The 20,449-nt window shown below is 56.6% G+C and overlaps 1 protein-coding gene and 1 long non-coding RNA gene across 5 annotated transcripts in view; one reads left to right on the top strand and one right to left on the bottom strand.

Annotated features, from left to right (window-relative positions):
* The window catches only part of PDE2A (phosphodiesterase 2A), a 100,136-nt gene extending 80,371 nt beyond the window's left edge, over positions 1–19,765 (top strand). For all 4 annotated transcript variants that reach the window (XM_008968637.5, XM_003815670.5, XM_034933313.3 and 1 more), the window contains 25 exons: positions 4,594–4,653; positions 5,370–5,523; positions 5,701–5,753; positions 5,964–6,038; positions 6,152–6,193; positions 6,691–6,756; positions 7,017–7,147; positions 9,750–9,861; positions 10,338–10,377; positions 10,497–10,560; positions 10,982–11,054; positions 11,198–11,375; positions 11,613–11,725; positions 12,409–12,486; positions 13,335–13,457; positions 13,954–14,024; positions 14,422–14,544; positions 14,929–15,016; positions 15,278–15,325; positions 16,293–16,367; positions 16,519–16,618; positions 16,893–17,005; positions 17,388–17,426; positions 17,563–17,669; positions 18,307–19,765. In XM_008968637.5, coding sequence (XP_008966885.1) covers positions 4,594–4,653; positions 5,370–5,523; positions 5,701–5,753; positions 5,964–6,038; positions 6,152–6,193; positions 6,691–6,756; positions 7,017–7,147; positions 9,750–9,861; positions 10,338–10,377; positions 10,497–10,560; positions 10,982–11,054; positions 11,198–11,375; positions 11,613–11,725; positions 12,409–12,486; positions 13,335–13,457; positions 13,954–14,024; positions 14,422–14,544; positions 14,929–15,016; positions 15,278–15,325; positions 16,293–16,367; positions 16,519–16,618; positions 16,893–17,005; positions 17,388–17,426; positions 17,563–17,669; positions 18,307–18,517 — 2,337 coding nt within the window. In that variant the 3' untranslated portion in view covers positions 18,518–19,765. The remainder of the gene's footprint in view (positions 1–4,593; positions 4,654–5,369; positions 5,524–5,700; positions 5,754–5,963; positions 6,039–6,151; positions 6,194–6,690; positions 6,757–7,016; positions 7,148–9,749; positions 9,862–10,337; positions 10,378–10,496; positions 10,561–10,981; positions 11,055–11,197; positions 11,376–11,612; positions 11,726–12,408; positions 12,487–13,334; positions 13,458–13,953; positions 14,025–14,421; positions 14,545–14,928; positions 15,017–15,277; positions 15,326–16,292; positions 16,368–16,518; positions 16,619–16,892; positions 17,006–17,387; positions 17,427–17,562; positions 17,670–18,306) is intronic.
* LOC103785583 (uncharacterized) lies at positions 7,164–11,359 on the bottom strand. The gene is made up of 3 exons (XR_008620116.2): positions 10,870–11,359; positions 9,260–10,233; positions 7,164–8,130 (listed from the first exon to the last, which is right to left on the bottom strand). It is a non-coding gene; the product is annotated as an uncharacterized LOC103785583 (long non-coding RNA).
* Positions 19,766–20,449: the final 684 nt, after the last annotated feature.

Here is a 20,449-nt window from a genome sequence, read left to right as displayed (position 1 = left end):
GATGCTCTGCCAGAGCCCCAGAACCCAGACAAGCCTCCCTCTGCAGCCCCTCGAGGAGTTCCCAGGGTTTCTGCTCTGTGGAGGGGATTGTGGAAGTGCAGAGCCTGTGGGGGCGGGATTCTGCTGCTCTTTCCGTTTCTTCTCCTGTATGGAGGTGGGGGTTCAAACTCGTTCTATCCTAGTAACCAAAGGATGAGTTCCCCAAATTGCTATTATTGGGGGTCTGCTTCTGTCGAGGGGGCTGCCATTCCAGTAAAGGGCAGGCTTGGGGGCATGGACAGATAAATGAGCAGGTGTTGGTTCCCCGGGGACTCCTCTCCAGCTCATTAAAATGGAATTAAATGCTTCCCAGGCGCCTGACCTTTCTGAGCTGCTGGCAGGAGAGGGCAGTGGGAGTGGGGGATGGCTGAGAGGGGAGGAGAGGGGGGAGGAGAGGAGGGGTACTTGGCTGGGTCTCCTCCGCACCCATCTTCCTGACTGAGGGAGCCAAGGCCGCTGCTTGGTTTCTCCGCAAGCTGCTCCCCCCACCCCCGGTTTCTGGAACGGAGCTGCTGTTGCACGGAGTTCTCAGGGGGTCACCTCCCCCTATTCTTTGCTCTTGGTCTGCCCCAGGGCTGGTCAGCTTTGAGGGGCACCGAGGTGAGGGGCTGTGTGCAGAGGTGGGGATTGGGAGGTGGTGGCTGGGTCACGTACCTCCTTCTCTGCTGAGGGCAAAGGGCCTGGGGTGCCAGGTGCCTGAGAAGGACTTCCTTAGATTGAGGCTATGAGGACTGGGTCAGGAGGGAAGTAAGGGGAAGACATTTGGAAGGTTGCTTCCCTTGTGGGCGGAATGCTTGCCATGGCCGCTGCTCACCTTGGCTCAGGCTGGGCCAGAGGCCAATGTGTGTGTGTGTGTGTGTGTGTGTGTGTGTGTCTCAGGGATGCTGGTGGGATCAGATCACTTACACTTAACTCACCCAGTAGAACTCTGCTCTGGTCCTGCGGCAGGCTGGGTGCTGGAGCCGACTCTGCCTTCAGGGAGCTCTCAGTCTGGGGGAAGGCAGGGACACCCTCCCCACCACAGGCCAGATGAAATACTGTTGCCAGCAGGTGTTCTGGTGGCAAAGCCTGGAGCAGCAAGTGGTACCTCATCACAGAGAAAGCATTTGTGTGGGGCCTTGGGGCACAGGTAGGAGGTCCACAGGCAGGGAAGAAGGGAAAGGGGATTCTAGGCAGAGGAGGAATGTGAGCAAGGCAGGAAGGAGGCCGGGGGAAGGGGTGGTGTGCTGAGGGGAGAGTGTGGTCCTGGGGAAGCTGAAGTGGGGGTGCATGCTGTTGAGCAGGATGCTAGCCAGCTGGGCTCTGGCTGCCAGGAGTTTTCAACAACCGTCCCTTCACCTCCTCAAATACCCTGGGCAGGGAAGAACTCTTGAATGGTGTTTAGATTATTCACATCTGCCTCTCCTCTAAGCCTGCACCTTCCCACTCATGTGTAAATGCACTTCCCTAGGATGCCCCCTCCCCAAGGCATACATGTCTGACAGATGCACCTGGCTCACAGGATCTCACTGCCTCCCAGAGGTAGCACAGGCAGCCCCAGACTTCCCAGCTGCTGCCAGATCCTGAGGGCAGAGGGTGCAGAAGGAAGATGGAGAGCCACAGGGTCGGTTGATCTTTTGGGAAGGCCGAGTCACCAGCTCCTTCCTGGACAAGCCCCATTCCCCTCTCTGAGTCTCTGCTCTTAGTATTCATCCACTGATCCACCTACCCATCCACCCACTCATCCATCACTTGAACAACTATTTCTTGAGTACCCACTGTATGTCAGGCATGGAGTGCTAGGTGCTGGGAACACAGAAGTGACCAAGACAGATTAGACAGGCCCTGCCTTCACAGACCATATGGTCTGGAGGGTTGGTGGTGACAAGCACTAAAATGAGCATAACCCCAGCTACTTGGGAGTATTCCTTGAGCTCAGGAGTTTGAATCTGGCCTGGAGAATAGAGTGCAACTCCATCTCTAAAGAGAATAAAAATAACAAAAATACTGCAAAACAAGTGAGCAAAATAAGGATAGGATCACACGTGATGGCAAGTGCTAGCAAGGAAACCCCTCGAGGGAGTCCTGCAAAGGAATGCTGGGGCCCAGTGGGGATGCCGTCAGCGAGGGCTCTCTGAGGAATATGCCGGCCAGGTGCAGGGCTGTGTGGCTGACTTCTGGGCCTTTACAGCTCACTGCTCAAGGCACCTTGATTGCAAATTTTTTGTGTGGAAAGTCTTTGGCTCTGTTCCTTAATCCTGGGATAATAAGTCCCTTTGAGGAGTGGCAGCCCTTGGTCTCTGGCATTTGATGCCTGATTTGTGCCCACTCTTCCCCCAGCTGCACCAGCCACACCAGCTCCCTGCACGGGGATGGAGTGTTCATGCCATTAACCATTTTGAACTTGGTTAGGGTGGGGACCTGGGGGCTGTGCTGGGTTTTTAACCCTCTCTTACAGCCACAGTGCCCAATGTTGAGTGTTCCCACTGGGTCCCAGACACTTGCCCTGATTAGCAAGAGCAGGTGCAAGTGTGTGTTCCTGTTGGCAAACAAAAAGCCATGAGTGTGTGGGGGTGATTGTGTGTGTTTGTGTATGGGGGCGCCAGGTGCATGTGCATGGCTTTTGAGTAAGTGAACTGTTTCCTGTGTACAGGCATGAATGTGCCTGTGGGGATGCTGTGGACACTGTAAGGGTGGGTGTGTGGATGTCTTTGTGTCTGTGACTGCTCCGTGTGTGTGTGTGTGTGTGTACCACCTCCATGGGAGAGTGAGTGTAAGTGCATGTGTGTGAGGGCCTGACGTTCTTCATGAGAGTGTGGGTGTGTGTGTTTGTGCACATGCTGGGTGCAAGTAGGCCAAGGCAGCCCGAGAACTGGTTGCCCCCACAGCCTTAGAGGGGTCCCAGCCTTCTCTATTCCTGAGAGATGGGACCAGGTGGAAGGAACAAGAACCACGTCCTCCTCCATGTGCTAACAGTAAAATGCCAACATATTTATATAAGCCATATGCAAATGAACCATAGCCCCAGCTTCTCCTCCCTCCCGCCCCCGCTGTCCTGTAGGAGTCACAGATTGAGCCTCATCCAGAGCTTAAGTTTAAACACCATCCTTGACAGCCCAGGTCTCTTCCAGGTCTTCCTGCCTCCAATCTTCCTCCCTCAAATTCACCCTACACCCCACAGACAGTGGCCCTCAGATGCTAAAGTCTGCCATGGCTCCCCAGTACTCTCAGGCTAAAGTCTAACTTCTTAGCCTGGCACTCAAGGCCCTTCCTTCTGTGGTACCATGGACCACACCCCTACCTGGATCCTTATCTCCCCGCACCACCTACCGCCAGTGTCCTGGTCTCTTCAAGGTCTACTTGTCCTCCTCATGCCAGTTCAGGAAGCCTTCCAAATGTCCTCCCCACTGAGCTACCCACCTAGTTTTCTCTCTCCTTCCTCAGGTATGAGGCTCCACACCTCCTCCCAGTCATGTCTCCCCACTCGTCCCACCCCAGACAGACTGTGAGCTTCCCGAGAACCTGCTGGTCTCCTCCTCCCCATCTGCTCCTGGCAGGAGACCCAGAGCTGAGGCAGGCATTGGCTGCTGACTGGGGAGGGAGGAGGAAGGAGGAGCCCCCAGTGCAGGCGCTGTGGGGAGCTCTGCAGGTGGTGAGCAGCTTTGAGTAGGCTCCGGAAACTAGTGACGCAGGTGGGGAGCCTTGCTGGCAGGGCCTGTAGTGGGTCCCTAGGCTGCCACCCTCCCTCCCCACCGTCTCTCATTTTCCTCGACAAGCACCCAAGTAGGAGTGGGGGAAGGGACTTCACAGAGTATGAAAGATGGGCTGAGTTCCCTGGTGACTGGCACAGGGAACTTGGAGAGGGACAGGATGATGGGGGTGGTGGAGAGAGTGGATCTAGAAGGGGGAAGGTGTGGGCAGAGAACGGGAGGGAGTGGGTGGTGCTGTCTTCACTCTGCCACTTTCTGCTATGTGATTTTGGGCAAGTCACTCCACTTTTCTGGCCATGGCTTGCCTGCCAGGTGGAGGCTTGCATCACAGTGGTGAGAATCACATGTAAGGCAAAGCACTTCACGAACCCATTTATCCATTTATTCATTCACCCATCCATCCTCACCATGGCAGGTGCATCATACTGAGCCCATTCCTTTATCCAAGACTTAGGGGCAGCTCAAACCCTAACTCAGACAGGATAGAGCCGGGAGGCTGAGGCTAATACCACCAATTCTAAAATCAGGACCTGCAGCGCTCCATAATCTGTGAGCTAAAAAGGGGTCTAAGGTCCCTCCATCCCCTGAACCATACACCTGGACTGTGCTCTTGATGAGGCAGTGATTGAAAAGGCAGAGACAAAAAAGTTTCACGTCCTTAGGTTAGTCCTAGGAGACTTCCTACAGGAGGGGATTTTCCTGGAGCTGTCTGAGTGGTCAGAAAGATGGGGTTATCACTGAGGCCCACAGACTGGAGTGTGTATGTGTTGGTGGGGACCAGTGTGTGCTGCGCATGGGGAGGGCACTCTGGCAGAGACAGACACTGAGAGAGGTCACAGCTAGTTCCCTTCTCCCATCCCTCCAGGTGCACTGTGGCCAGCTGAGTGATAATGAGGAATGGAGCCTGCAGGCGGTGGAGAAGCATGTGAGTGGGAGTGGGGCCATGTGCAATGAGGCTGAAGACCCTTATCACAGCTGGTGGGAAGATGGCCTGGCCAGGGAGCTGGACAGACCTGGGTTTCAGCTTCGGCTTTGCTGCTTTTGAGCTGTGTGACCTTGAGCAAGTCACTAAACCTCTCTGGGCCTCAGTTTCACACCTGAAAATGGGGATAATGATAGCACCGACTGACCTAGGGCAGTGGTGAAACAAAACTGGTCAAATATCTTGTAAATACACACGGTTGCCAACGTACAATTTTCGACTTTTTGATGGATTTATGGGGAAGCAACCCTATCCTAAGTCCAGGAGCATCTGTACTTAGAAAGAACCCTCCACATAATGATACTGAGGCTCTTTCATGCCTGAGACTTCATGATTTTGTGACTTTAACAAGGACTTACGACTTCCTGAGGGGGCTGGAGACAGAAATCTGACATCTTGTCTTGGAAGAATCTAGGGGCTAGGGATGGAGATAGACCCTGTACCCTCCTGTTCCTGGACCGCCGGACGCTCCAGGGGCTGTGGGAGCCCCCGGGGGAGCCCTCAGGAAGGTAGAGTCCAGGGATGAGGTGTTTGGGACGGCGGCGGGGTCCCTGGGCCCGGCAGGCAGAGGGAACGGCGGGAGCAAAGGCAGGAATCCCGCTGCAGCAAGCGCAGCGAGCTTGGGGCGAGCGGCGCGCTAACCGCTCGGCCTGCCCCAGACCCTGGTCGCCCTGCGGAGGGTGCAGGTCCTGCAGCAGCGCGGGCCCAGGGAGGCTCCCCGAGCCGTCCAGAACCCCCCGGAGGGGACGGCGGAAGACCAGAAGGGCGGGGCGGCGTACACCGACCGCGACCGCAAGATCCTCCAACTGTGCGGTGAGGGCCCGGCCTGGACAGGTCACGAGGGCGGGGCCGGGCAGAACTTGGAGGGGAGGTGGGCGGGTTAGGCGATCCCGGGAGCCGGCGGCGGGCCCGGCGCGGAGCGGCGCCTGAGGGACACGGACACGGAGGTGCGGAGGGGCCCTCTCTCTGACCGGCGCCTGGCCCTTGCAGGGGAACTCTACGACCTGGATGCCTCTTCCCTGCAGCTCAAAGTGCTCCAATACGTGAGTCCCTGCGCCCCTCCCGGCCACCTCCCCGTCCTGTCTCCCTCCGGCGACCAACTTCCCCTTGAGCCCTCCATCTCAGTTCCAATTACGATGTCCTTCCTTCCTCTCTCCTCCTCCCGCCTGAAGAGCCCCGGAGAGGGGAGCAGGTGGGGAGTGGGGTGACCCGGATCCGCGGTCACCCCCTCGCCCTGCCTGTCCCTCTCTCAGCTGCAGCAGGAGACCCGGGCATCCCGCTGCTGCCTCCTGCTGGTGTCGGAGGACAATCTCCAGCTTTCTTGCAAGGTGAGGGCCAGGTCCACTGTAGAGCGGGGGCGGGGCTGGGCGAGGAACTCGGGTCTCCGAGGGGGAAATCCGTTGCCTTTCCTTTAACCAGCCCCCTGCACTCTGTTCCTCAGGTCATCGGAGACAAAGTGCTCGGGGAAGAGGTCAGCTTTCCCGTAAGTCCCGCGTCTGTCTTCTCGTTGGAGTCTGCAGGGGCGGTTGAGGCCGGGTAGACACTCCTGGGATCTGCCTGGAGTATTTGGATCTTCTAGACTCTTGGAATCCGATGGAATTATCTGGATCTTGGGACTACTTAGAAATGCTGCAGGGATCAGCAGGCTCTATTAGGAAGAATCTCTTAGCATCTACAGAAAGGCTTACCTGGGACCTGTTCACTTCTGTTGGAGTATTTCTGGATATGGATCTGCTAGAATCTGTTGACGAGAATCCTTGGAGTCTGCTTATCTCTCTCGTAGTTAGGGAAGACTCTAGAGTCCTTTATAGCGAATTCTGCCAGACTCCCCTCCATCTCTGCTCATCAATGCTGACCCTGTCCACCATTTGGACTGACTGAAGGGTTCTTTGAAACTTCCAGATTTGAGGGTGGGGACAGGTTGAGATCCCCTGACCTGGGGAGTACTGGGCCCTGACTCAGTCTCTCCTCACCCCCTAGTTGACAGGATGCCTGGGCCAGGTGGTGGAAGACAAGAAGTCCATCCAGCTGAAGGACCTCACCTCCGTAAGTCATGGCCTGGCTGACCCAGAGGGGAAAGAGGAGACCCCACTGCCAGCCCCTAGAGCCAGGGTCTCTGTTACAGAGCAGCCTAGGAATGGGGCAGATAAGACCTGGGGACTTTCTACTGTCCCATCTCCATAACACAGAGCTTCCAGCCTTGCATGAGTCCCTTAGAACTGCCTGTTGCAAAATGTGATGGAGGGCTGGAGGAGGGAAGCATACTGCGCCCTGCTTCCCTGCCCTGACTTGCCTCGCCTTTGCAGGAGGATGTACAACAGCTGCAGAGCATGTTGGGCTGTGAGCTGCAGGCCATGCTCTGTGTCCCTGTCATCAGCCGGGCCACTGACCAGGTGGTGGCCTTGGCCTGCGCCTTCAACAAGCTAGAAGGAGACTTGTGAGTCTTTGTGGGATGATGCAGATCAGGAGATGTCACTGAGAGGCTGGCTAGGGCTCCACTAGGGTAACAATGTGGGATGGGTACTGGGCAGGGGCTACTGTCTCAGCAGCAGTGGGTTGAACAGTGTGTTAGTGCAAGAGAATGAAAGTCATGTTGAGGTCCAAGCTAGTTCCTCTTCTCTTCTCCCACTTCCTGAAGTTTGGGTAATCTGCTCTTGGGGTATTGGGCTCCCTCCCTTGCCATCCCTGTTTTTGCATTACTGCTATAAACTGCTAGATGGAGGGGTGGGTGTGCTCTGGGTTGGATGAACCCTCTGGGACCCACAAAGCATCATCAACACAGTGGACAGTGGCTAAAGGGAATATGCTTGGGGACTGGGAAAAGCTGTGGATCTTTTGAGCCCCTGACAGGGCAGCTATAAAAATGATACACAAAAATCTCTTTTTTTGTGGGCAGGGCACAGTGGACAGGAAAGCAGGCTTGGAGGCTTAGTTGGGAAGGATATCTCGAGAACTGAGGACAAACCTGGGGTCTAGAAATGGTGTCATAAATAAATTTCATATCCTACACCAACTCATAAACAGGCAGTAGGTGCCTGAATTTTATTGCAAATGGATCTTAGTTCAGGGAGAAACAGTGCTGCGTCTGATGAGCCATTTCTGTCCTGGGTGCAGGTTCACACTTGGGCTGGCAGGATGAGCAGTTTGTGCTGCATCACATAGGTGGGGAGAAGTAGACAGATGAGGGGCTGAGTCCTGATGCAAAGAGATGCTGATAGGATGCTGGCCTCTGGAGTCCAAGCAAACAGGCTGGGTTTCAGGGCCTGGAGCTCCTGCAGGAGGTGGACACTAGAGAGCCTGGGACTAGGTAGGTGTCAGAGCCCGGGCCTGAGGTCTGCTGGGGTAGGGTGGAGATCCAGGAGTCCTAGGTCTGAGCTGCAGAACCTACCAGCATGGAACTGTGTTGACAGTTGGGTGGGCCTGGAGAAACAAAGATAGGGGCAAGGCAGAATCAGCTGAGGCAGGGAGAATGTGGGATTGGTGGCATTTGGAACTTGTGGGCATCCTAATGGTGGGAGAATTTATGCCATTCAGCAAACAAATATAGAGCACTTAATGTTGCCATCCCAGTGCTGACCAGATGGCCTTGGGAAGGCCTTTGGGGAAGGGAAGGTAGAGTGAATGGGGGTCCAGCAGGAGCCATGACCTCTTGCTGCTGGCTGTGAGATTGGGTTCTAGGATGGCCCCAGAGCTGGAGAAGAGGTGGTATCAGCAGGAAATAAGGATGGGGCCTTGGTGGCAGCTTTGCGGCCCAGGGCAGGGGCAGGGCTATCTCTGGGTCCTACGCATTTCAGGGAGTGAGTATTGAATGACTGCATGAGCCAGGGTGGGGCTCAGCTCAGTGCAGTGACTACAGAGAAGCTTCCTGAAACACAGCTAAGTAGCCAGAGAACAGGGGCTCCAGAAGCCCTTCAGCTGTGAGTGGGATGGGGCTGGTGGCAAGGCCAGGGATAGGATACAGTGACGACATTAGCAAAGACCTCCGAAGTGTTTCCTCTGTACCAGGCTCTGCACTGGGCATGGGTGATATAGTCATGGCCCCATTTCATAAGACTCGAAGCTCATTTTCAGGGCATAGAGGGAAGAGAGTGAGAAGGGTATTCTAGGCTGAGGGAACAGTGTAGAAAAAAAAGCATGAAGGTGTGAAAGAGCCCAAGGTTTTCTCAGAATGATGAGGATCTTTGTGTGGCTGAAGCTGAGAGATGTTCCGGGTTGAGGGGTGACAGGTGGGTGGGGCTAGCTGAGGGACCACAGATGTAAGAAAGGTGTGCAGACAGACCCAGGGTGGTGGGGATGGGATCTAGATCCGAATCACTGGATGGCAAGCATGAATGGGGGATGCCCCACCAGGGTGGAGCACCAAGGCCAGCCAAAAAGTGGGGAAGGGCTTAGGCAGGGACACTTCAGGGCAGCGTGATGTGGGCTAAGGCAGGCTCTTCCCATGACCCACACCATTGGTCCACCCAGCCCCATGCAGCTCCCCAGTGACAAATCATTTGGTGGCCAGATTGAATGACGTGAGCAGGATTTGGGGCTTATCTTGTCTCACCAGAGCTAGCTCCATGAGCAGGGCAAGCAGTCCTCTCCACACCACCGCCCTAAGATTTCTGGAGGCACCGAATCAGGGCCAGCGGAGTCCAGGGAGAGCGGGGTAGTGACAGGAGCTGCACAAGATAGGGCAGTGCCACCGCCCCTCCCCAAGGCTGGAGGTGTGCCTGGGGAAGAGCAGAACACCAGCTTGAGCCCAGGCAATCTCTAGTCTGAGGGAGGAGACCCAGCTTTGGGCTGGGTAAATCCCAAATCAGAGAGGGGAGGTATGGCTCTGGTTTCAAGCATCTAAGGAGGACTGGAGCCCTCCCCTTGGGGAGCCCCCAGTCTGCAGGGTCATGGGGGTGGGAAGCTGTTCCAAGGGCCTGTGCAGTGGTTATATAGTTGGCAGGTGGGTACCCCTGTGGGCTTCTGATGGAACAGAAGTAAGGAGAGTGGGGAGAGAAGCCAGTCTTCCCTTCCCTCCTGAGTGAGCCCACCCCCTCCTCCAGGTTCACCGACGAGGACGAGCATGTGATCCAGCACTGCTTCCACTACACCAGCACCGTGCTCACCAGCACCCTGGCCTTCCAGAAGGAACAGAAACTCAAGTGTGAGTGCCAGGTGAGTGACCTGCCTTCAGCCTCTCTCGGGCGCCGACTCGCCCAGTTTTCAGCCCCGAGAGCCATTCAGAAGGGAAATGCCCATGTCTTTCTGGACTGGTGGCAGCCCTTCCCCAGGTGGCTCCATAACCTCATAACTTGAAGGCTTGCAGTTGCTCAGGACCCGCGCCACTGCCCGCAGGCACTGTATGTGATCGCCCTCTAGTGTTCAATATGGGCACTACAGCAACACCTAGGCAGCTAGAGCTGGCGTGAAGGCGGCTGAGACACTTAGGAGACTCCTCACCTGCACCGGGGCTATTCCCTCACTCCTTCACTTAGTAGCCAAATGATACAATTAGACACTGACAGTTCCTGGCTTGTCCGGTGAGCCCTAGGGAAGGAAGGAGAAGACCCGGGTGCTGTTGGAGGCAGGGGGTTGGATAGGGTGACCCCCGCACCCCGACCCCTCTATGATCTCCATTTCCTTCATTCCAGGCTCTTCTCCAAGTGGCAAAGAACCTCTTCACCCACCTGGGTGAGTGCACTGTTCTCTCTGCCTGGCTGTGTGTGCGCATGGGGGCTGGCATTTGCAGAGGAGAGGCGGGAGGTCTTGGCAGCCTGGTCTCACCCTGCCTGGTCTTCTCCTTTCCCCAGATGACGTCTCTGTCCTGCTCCAGGAGATCATCACCGAGGCCAGAAACCTCAGCAACGCAGAGATGTGAGTGACTCTACCCAGGGGACAGGGCGAGAGAGGCTGTGGCCTTCAGTCTCCATCATCTCCTTTCCTGCCCCACCCACTTCCCTTTCTCTGCCTTCTGCGGGACTTCATGACCTTTTGAGGGATCCTTTATTTCATGCCTGTCTCCCTCACTAGACTGTAGGCTCCAATAGCAGGGACAGGGCTGGCTTTGGATCCTCAGCTCCTATCACAGTGCCTGGCACATAGTAGGTGCTTCCAAAAAAAAAAAAAAAAACACTTGAATGGACACGTTTCTGGAGCCAGCCAGCCCTGAGCAGAGTGTCTTACCTTGGAGCACTCCTCCCAGGCCTCGGAAATCCGGCCTTTGCCTCTTTATGAGAAGTGAGGGCGATCAGAGGGGGTTGTCAGGCCCCAGAGGACCAAACCCCTCCCTCCACAGCTGCTCTGTGTTCCTGCTGGATCAGAATGAGCTGGTGGCCAAGGTGTTCGACGGGGGCGTGGTGGATGATGAGGTGAGAGGGTGTGGAGGGAGCATGTGGCCCTAGGGGTGTCCGGGAGTCCGCCGGCGGCGCTGGGGAGCGGCCCGACGTTTAACAGTCCCCTCTGTGGCCGGGTCACTAACTTCTTCCTCTCGACTCCATCTCTGCCCCGGCAGAGCTATGAGATCCGCATCCCGGCCGATCAGGGCATCGCGGGACACGTGGCGACCACGGGCCAGATCCTGAACATCCCTGACGCATATGCCCATCCGCTTTTCTACCGCGGCGTGGACGACAGCACCGGCTTCCGCACGCGCAACATCCTCTGCTTCCCCATCAAGAACGAGAACCAGGGTGCGCGTGGCGGCCCGGGCGGAGGGGCGGGGCCTGCGCCGGGCGGGGCGGGTCCGAGCGAGCGGGGGTGGCAACACTTCCCCACCGCCTCCGGCGTCCCGGAGCATAAGGGAGTCGGGTTCCATGCCTGGGACGTACGTAACCTGCGGAAACTGCGAGGGCAGGTCCCGGCCGGATCCCTCCCTCCAACCGATCCCTCCCTCCACCGGTGGTTCCTTGCCCCTCTCCCTTCCCCAGAAGTCATCGGTGTGGCCGAGCTGGTGAACAAGATCAATGGGCCATGGTTCAGCAAGTTCGACGAGGACCTGGCGACGGCCTTCTCCATCTACTGCGGCATCAGCATCGCCCATGTGAGGGCGGGGGTGGGAGTGGGGTGTGGGGTGATGGGGGCGGGGCCCACGAAGGACCCTCGGTTCTCCTCCTCCGACTGACTCTCCTTGTGGGTTGATCCCTTGGTCTGGCACTCAGAGTCCCGCCGCTGGGGTGCAGCCTTCAGGACACGCTGGCCACCTCTGGGCTCAGTTTCCCATCTAAAAATTGGGCATACGATTTCCTGCCCTGTCCACTCAGCCTCCTGGGACCATGAGAAACTCCCGTTGTCAAAACCTCCTCTCTTCCCTGGAAGCAGTCTCAACCCAAGCCATGCTTTTTTGGAAGTGCTGGGTCTCGGTGTCCAGGCCTACTGGCGCTCTGGCCTGGGAATCCAGCCCCAAGGTCCCTGACATGATCCCCTCCTTGCTTCTCCTTCCCTGCCATGGGCCTTGGGCTCCATCACTGAAGCCTGGATCAGGTGTGGGGGAGTGCAAAGGGCCAGACCAAATGCTGGGAGAACTTGATGAGGAGGAACTGGCGCGGGGGTTTGGATGAAAGTGGGGGTGGGGTCTTTACTGTGGACTGGAGCTTGAAGGTTTTGACTGGGGCCAGAATGGGACAGGAAGTGGGGTGTCTTTTTGACCCCTTCATCCCAGTCCTGGGCATTGCTAAATTTTCACAGCCACCTTCCTTGAGCCCTATCTTTCCCTCTTTCCCCTAGTCTCTCCTATACAAAAAAGTGAATGAGGCTCAGTATCGCAGCCACCTGGCCAATGAAATGATGATGTACCACATGAAGGTGAGGCTTGCAGAGACCTCTGGTCCTCCTCCCAGATTCCCCAGGGACCCAGGGCCAGGCAGGGCTTCCTGATCAATCTCTACTGAGGATGAGAGGATAGGCCCAGAGCCACAGCAGGCCTCCTGCCCTCCTTAGGGGCAGCTCCCACCCCTGCTTAGAGACCTCTCCTCCAAGCTGCTTCTGAGCTCAGTCCCAAGGCTGGAAGTAGCCAGAGGAACCAGCCCAGGGAGTAATTGGTTCAGCCAGGTATTCCCCATGTTCAGGGAATAATTCCCATCTTGGGAATTACTGAGGGCTAGGAAGCTCACCCAGGACCTGTCCCCATGGCTTCCCTAGGTACAATGCCCATGCAGCCCTGGGCAGTCTTAATTGCTGATAATCTATCCCATTCCCTACCCTGGGTCACAAAAGCTGGCTTAGTTCCATGTATGTGGTAGTCGCTGTTCATTTGGACATTTCCTCTCACCTGTGTCCAAACCAGAGAGGCCCAGACCTTGTGAGTTGGATCAAAACTGTTGTAGGAAGAGTTAAGGTTAGAGAGTAGAAAGGTCTCCACAAAAGGAGGACTGCTGCCATGGTTTGGGGGTGTCATGAAGGGGTGTTGTCGATCTTTGCCAAGGTTATGCTGTTACAGATAAAGGGTGGTCACCTGCAGGGTGGCGCGTGGGGTGGGCTGCAGGGCTGTGAGGGGAGGGTGGTGATTTCCTGCCCAGTTGCAGTCCACAGCGTGGTGGCTCAACTGTGGTACATTCTGGGTGATGGATCCCCCACCTGCCATGGGAATTTGAGGGTGAAGACACCAGATGGGGTGAAGGCTGTCTTCTAATGCTCTGGCTGGTCTCCTCTAGGTCTCCGACGATGAGTATACCAAACTTCTCCATGATGGGATCCAGCCTGTGGCTGCCATTGACTCCAATTTTGCAAGTTTCACCTATACCCCTCGTTCCCTGCCCGAGGATGACACGTCCATGGTGAGTTGTTCTCCTCCACTTGACTGGCCAGGCCGAAGGTATGTAGCCAGAGGCTTAAGTTAAATGTGCATCAAGAACTTCCTGGGAAGACAGAGTCATCAAGGAAGGCTGTGGAGGGTCCCTCAGAGATGGAGGGGCTTGTAGTCTGCCATCAGGAAGCCATGGGGCCTGCCCAGGGGCTAGAGGCTGGACTGGATGATCCCAAGGGCTGCTCTTGGACCAACCATGCCCAGGGCATGTGACCTCAGGGTTTGCATCCCTCCCAACCCTGTTTTTCTAACATTTTGTGTGGGCTTGGTTTCAAGAGTTCTTAGTTCTTAGATCTCTAAAAATGCATAGCTCCGAGAATGGTTGCTTCAACTATTTTGTGGTTCTCTAGTTTAGATGTAAGCTTCTAAGACTCCAGATTTTGAGGGTGGAGCTTGAAGAAGGACCCAGGCAAGGGCCCTGTCTTGATACTGGCAGCCCCTCTGATACCTCCCTCTGCCCTCTCCAGGCCATCCTGAGCATGCTGCAGGACATGAATTTCATCAACAACTACAAAATTGACTGCCCGACCCTGGCCCGGTTCGTGCACCCACAGACAGCCCCAGTCTTCGCCTCCCTCTTTCCTCTACTGTCACATCCGTTGCCCCCGACATTCTTGAGAGGATCTCTCTAAGGATGACTGGGGAGACCCAGTCTTATGGGGGTGGGGAGGATCCATGAATGAGAAGCAATTCCTAGACACTGAACTGTCAATAAAGGCAAGAAATGAGGCAAGGCAGAGCCTGGAGGCAAGGCCGAGAGTGTGTAGCCAAAGGTTTAAGTTAGATGTGCATAGGAACTTCCTGCTAAGACAGAGTCATCAAGGAAGGCTGTGGAGGGTCCCTCAGGGATGGAGGGGACATGTAGTTTGCCATCATGGGGCCGTGATGGAGGAGGAGAGGCTGAGGCCCCTCTTCTGCCCTCTTCCCTCCCCCAGGTTCTGTTTGATGGTGAAGAAGGGCTACCGGGATCCCCCCTACCACAACTGGATGCACGCCTTTTCTGTCTCCCACTTCTGCTACCTGCTCTACAAGAACCTGGAGCTCACCAACTACCTCGAGTGAGTGGCTGCATCTCCCCCACATCTGGCAGCCACTGGGGTCCCCTTCCCTGGGACAGGGAAGCACCCCCTGTGTGTCAGGCACTTTACACACACTGCCTTATGGGATCTTCTTAGCCCCAGGGGACTAGAGGGGAAGGCTGCGAGCCCCATCTTCCAGGAGGGGCTTGCTCACAGCCAAGCAGCTAGTGAAGACTGAGCCTGATTTAAACCCGGGTCTGCTGGGCTCCAAACCAGTGCTTCTTTCCAGGAAGGGAACCCAGGTGTTCCAACCTCCTGTCCCAGTGGCTCCTGGGCATGTCATCTCCTGTCTGTCCTCTTGGGGATTTAGGGAGGGAACCGTGGGCTGACCTCTTTTTTTTCTCCTTTCTGCCTCTCAACCAGGGACATCGAGATCTTTGCCTTGTTTATTTCCTGCATGTGTCATGACCTGGACCACAGAGGCACAAACAACTCTTTCCAGGTGGCCTCGGTGAGACCCTGCCCTGCTCACAGTGGGGACCCTCCATGGGGTGTCTGGGAGTCTCATCCTCTCCCAGCCTGAAGATGGGTGGGAGCGAGTGAGACCAGGAGCCAGGTTTAGACACAGGAGGAGGTTCCCCCAGGGTTTGCCCCTGGCTCTGAGATAGGGAGGAGGGGAGAAAGGTGGAAGGGCAGGACACTGCTCAGCCTAAAGCAGTGGCACTTGGATCCGGATGTGAGGAGTGACCGCAGTTTTCCTGGGCTTTTCCAGAAATCTGTGCTGGCTGCGCTCTACAGCTCTGAGGGCTCCGTCATGGAGGTATCACTCTTCTGTCCCACCCCGTCCTTCTTCCCCTTTAAGGCCAGTGACTTGCAAAGTTATGACCCAGCTCCTCCTATTCCCAAACCATGCTCTCCAGACAGGCTGCGAGAGCTGCAGCCACACCTAGGACATGTCTGGCTCATTTTCCTGGAGTGGGCTTGGAAGGGTGCAGGTGCGGATGATAGCAAGGATTTGTGTTCAGCGTGTTTCCCTTTGGCTGCCTGGGAACACCCCATTCAGCCCCCTCCTGCCAAGCTTGGGATGGGCTCCACTCCCATCACTTAGCGTCACCTTAGATTGTTTGGTTTGGGTCTGCCTACCTCCTCGTGCACAAGGTCTGAGCCATTTCTGAGTTCCCTGCACTTGGCACAGGGCTTGGCACAGAGTAGGAGACACATTTCCAAGGTCACCTTGCCTCATGCTGCTTCCCACAACACCCCTCCAGAGGCTGCCCCTGCTTGCACACCCCCAGAGACGAGGTTCTCTGTCTCTCTCCCAGGAGGCCTGGTGGCAGTGCTGGTTCTGCCCTCTGCCCCCCTGAGATAAGCTGCTCCTTTTCTGAGTGACAGCCCTTCAGCATCCGGAAACGGGGGCCTTGCCCTTGCCTCATCACTGCCTCTCCTTGTCAGCAAACAAATGTGTTCTGCATGATTTAGTGTCTAGGACTCCAAAGGATCATTTCCAAAATGTTCCAGCTTTCAGGGACCCCAGAGCTTACCTTGTTGGGTCCCTGCATGTGACAGCTGAGGAGTCTGAGGCTCAGAGTGGTCTAGGGACTCGCCCTGGGTCACACAGAGGGTTGAAACAGAGCTCAGAAAGGGAACTGGGGCCCCTGACTCCCCCTTTCTGACTGCTCTGCTGACCTGGGGGCTGGAGCTGGACCGGGCCCTGCTTCCTCTCTTGGGGTCAGTGGTAAGGGAGCCCATCTGCCCCAGCCGGGCCCCCATCACTCCTCTCCCCCCAGAGGCACCACTTTGCTCAGGCCATCGCCATCCTCAACACCCACGGCTGCAACATCTTTGATCATTTCTCCCGGAAGGTGATGGGATTGGGGGTGGGGGTGGGGATTGAGGGGGAGCTGGGAGCTGGCTGGAGGTGGGAGAAGGAGCCAAGGAGTGGAGGCTCACTGGGATGGGCAAATGGGTGGGGGTGTCCAGTAGGAGGGCATGACACCCCTGCCCTCGCCTCAGGACTATCAGCGCATGCTGGATCTGATGCGGGACATCATCTTGGCCACAGACCTGGCCCACCATCTCCGCATCTTCAAGGACCTCCAGAAGATGGCTGAGGGTGACTGCTGTTAGCCCCAGTCCTTGGGGCTGGGGAGGAACAACCAGGGGAAGGATTTGCCAGGGGAGCATTCCCAGGGTGCAGACCCATCCCCTGCAACATCAACCCTTCTCTGGCTGCACGGCCCCCCCCAGGCAGACCCAGCACTGGCCCCTTGGCTCCCATCAAGGGTGCCCAATTCCCTGGACCGCTCTGGGTTGGGCCCTGGGAGCCTTGTCCTCAGAAGGGCAAAGAGGCTGAGCCCCGCTCCTTGACCCTATCCTCCCCTCAACAGTGGGCTACGACCGAAACAACAAGCAGCACCACAGACTTCTCCTCTGCCTCCTCATGACCTCCTGTGACCTCTCTGACCAGACCAAGGGCTGGAAGACTACGAGAAAGATTGCGGTAGGTGTAGTCCTCCCTGGGAAGGCACAGGCTGCCCACCCTGCCCAGCTTTGGGTGCCCCCTGCGCCTGAATACCCTCTCTCTGCTCAGCTCAGCCTGGCTGTGTTCTGGGGAGACAGAAACCTAGACCATCTCAGGGTGACAAATGGAGACTCAGAGAGGGGAACAGACCTAGCAAGTCAGTGGCTGGTGGAAGGTGGGCCCCAACCCAGCCACTCCCTGCCTGAGGCCATCCCACTGCCAAGCTGGGGCTGGTGGGGATGGCTCCTGAGCTGGGACTGAATCCCTGGGACTCAGTTTTCTCTCCTGGGAACGGGCTGTCAGAGGAGCTTGGGTGGATGTATCCTACATAGAGGATGTGATGAGAGTGTTGGCCTTTCAGGAGCTGATCTACAAAGAATTCTTCTCCCAGGGAGACCTGGTATGTGTGGAGTGACCCCAGGATGTCCAGGTTGGGGGAGGGTTCCTGGCCTGGGACAGGGAGGGCTTGAACTAGCCTGACCCTGGTACCCGATGGAGGAATGAGAGGGACAGGCCTGACGACTCGATGCCTGCAGGAGAAGGCCATGGGCAACAGGCCGATGGAGATGATGGACCGGGAGAAGGCCTATATCCCTGAGCTGCAAATCAGCTTCATGGAGCACATTGCAATGCCCATCTACAAGTGAGTGAGCTCATGGGGACAAGCTGCAACCTGCACAGAGAGGGTAGGCTGGAGTGGGGACATCACAGCAAACACAGGTGCTGAGATTGGCCTGGCCCAGCTCCAACTGATTCATCCCCTTGCCTCTGGGCACAACTGTCTCCCGCTGTGCCCCTCGGTGGGTCCTTCACTTCATCCTTGGTCCCCAGTGGAAAGAGACCATCATGCTTTCCTAGGTGTCCTCCTCTGTCTCACATTCTTGTGGAAGTTCTTGTTTTTTTTGAGATGGAGTCTCACTCTGTTGCCCAGGCTGGAGTGCAATGGCACGATCTTGGCTCACTGCAACCTCCCCCTCCTGGGTTCAAGCGATTCTCCTGCCTCAGCCTCCCAAGTAGCTGGGATTACAGGCATGCACCACTACACCCAGCTAATTTTGTATTTTTAGTAGAGATGGGGTTTCACCACTTTGGTCAGGCTGATCTTGAACGCCTGACTTCAGGTGATCCACACACCTCGGCATCTCTGAGTGTTGGGATTACAGGCGTGAGCTACCGTACCTGGCCCTTGTGGAAATTCTATTTGTTGTGTAGCCCTAGTCTTTCTTGCTGCCCATGGTCTGATTTCTGGCCTCTTGCCCTCTGCCCCCATGCACCCGCAGGCTGTTGCAGGACCTGTTCCCCAAAGCGGCAGAGCTGTACGAGCGCGTGGCCTCCAACCGTGAGCACTGGACCAAGGTGTCCCACAAGTTCACCATCCGCGGCCTCCCAAGTAACAACTCGCTGGACTTCCTGGATGAGGAGTACGAGGTGCCTGATCTGGATGGCACTAGGGCCCCCATCAATGGCTGCTGCAGCCTTGATGCTGAGTGATCCCCTCCAGGGACACTTCCCTGCCCAGGCCACCTCCCACAGCCCTCCACTGGTCTGGCCAGATGCACTGGGAACAGAGCCACGGGTCCTGGGTCCTAGACCAGGACTTCCTGTGTGACCCTGGACAAGTACTACCTTCCTGGGCCTCAGCTTTCTCGTCTGTATAATGGAAGCAAGACTTCCAACCTCACGGAGACTTTGTAATTTGTTCTCTGAGAGCACAGGGGTGACCAATGAGCAGTGGGCCCTACTCTGCACCTCTGACCACACCTTGGCAAGTCTTTCCCAAGCCATTCTTTGTCTGAGCAGCGTGATGGTTTCTCCAGGCCCCATTCCTGCCCTACCAGATCTTTGCTCCTTTCCCTTTGAGGACTCCCACCCTTTGGGGTCTCCAGGATCCTCATGGAAGGGGAAGGTGAGACATCTGAGTGAGCAGAGTGTGGCATCTTGGAAACAGTCCTTAGTTCTGTGGGAGGACTAGAAACAGTCCTCCCTCAGGGCGAAGGCCCCCTGAGGACCACTACTATACTGACGGTGGGATTGGGACCTGGGGGATACAGGGGCCCCAGGAGGAAGCTGCTGGAGGGGCAGCTCAGTGCTCTGCAGAGAGGGGCCTCGGGGAGAAGCAGGATGGGATTGATGGGCAGGAGGGATCCCTGCACTGGGAGACAGGCCCAGGTATGAATGAGCCAGCCATGCTTCCTCCTGCCTGTGTGACGCTGGGCGAGTCTCTTCCCCTGTCTGGGCCAAACAGGGAGGGGGTAAGACAATCCATGCTCTAAGATCCATTTTAGATCAATGTCTAAAATAGCTCTATCGCTCTGCGGAGTCCCAGCAGAGGCTATGGAATGTTTCTGCAACCCTAAGGCACAGAGAGCCCAACCCTGAATCTCTCAGAGGCCCCCTGAGTGTTCCCCTTGGCCTGAGCCCCTTCCCCATTCCTGCAGCCAGTGAGAGACCTGGCCTCAGCCCTGGCAGGGCTCTCTCTTCAAGGCCATATCCACCTGTGCCCTGGGGCTTGGGAGACCCCATAGGGCCGGGACTCTTGGGTCAGCCCGGCCACTGGCTTCTCTCTTTTTCTCCGTTTCATTCTGTGTGCGTTGTGGGGTGGGGGAGGGGGTCCACCTGCCTTACCTTTCTGAGTTGCCTTTAGAGAGATGCGTTTTTCTAGGACTCTGTGCAACTGTCGTATATGGTCCCGTGGGCTGACCGCTTTGTACATGAGAATAAATCTATTTCTTTCTACCAGTCCTCCCCCATGGGGCTGTTTGCAGACTTTGTGCTTGGGGTGGGTGGAGGGGGGGAATAGAACTGGGAGAGGCAAACGCCCTTTGGAACTCCATGGCTTCCAGGGTCCTCCACCCTTGGTGCCTAGCCCCCCTTCTGGGGAAGTCATAGACCTGTTGGGGTACTCCCTAGGCCAGATCGTGGAGGCTAAGGGGTGGGTGGCAGATGAGAAGGCCTGGCCATGGAGCAGTGATGGGACATGTTGGCTGGCAGAGATTGTAGAATAGAGGGAAAACAAAGGTTGAGGCAAGCAGGCAGGCTGCCTGGAGGAGGTAGCCTGGAGCTTGTCCTAGACCCTCTCAGCGCTGGCCTGCCCTGGTCATGAGTGCCCATACGGCGAGGGCCTGGGCCTCTGAACTCTGTTTCTAGCTGCAGTGATGCCTGGCTGTGTCCCAGGAAGTCCCACATCCCAGTTGCTCTGAGTCCTGCCGAAGGGGCACCCCTGAGTCAGACTCCACACCAGATCCAGCCCCGGGTTGTGTCTGAGGAGTTGTGTCTGTTCCTCTGCATGAGAGTGTTTACTTCCGCCCAGTCCAAGATGGGCAGACTGCAGGTTGGGGCTACGCGGAGGCTCTGCCTGGCACAGTCTCCAGACCCTGTCCCCGACTTGCCTACCCCCCTCTGAGCTCCTCTCCCTGTTCATCT

This window comes from Pan paniscus, chromosome 9 (genome assembly GCF_029289425.2).
Source record: "Pan paniscus chromosome 9, NHGRI_mPanPan1-v2.0_pri, whole genome shotgun sequence".
Lineage (NCBI taxonomy): Eukaryota > Metazoa > Chordata > Mammalia > Primates > Hominidae > Pan > Pan paniscus.
This window is presented reverse-complemented; position numbering and strand designations above follow the sequence as displayed.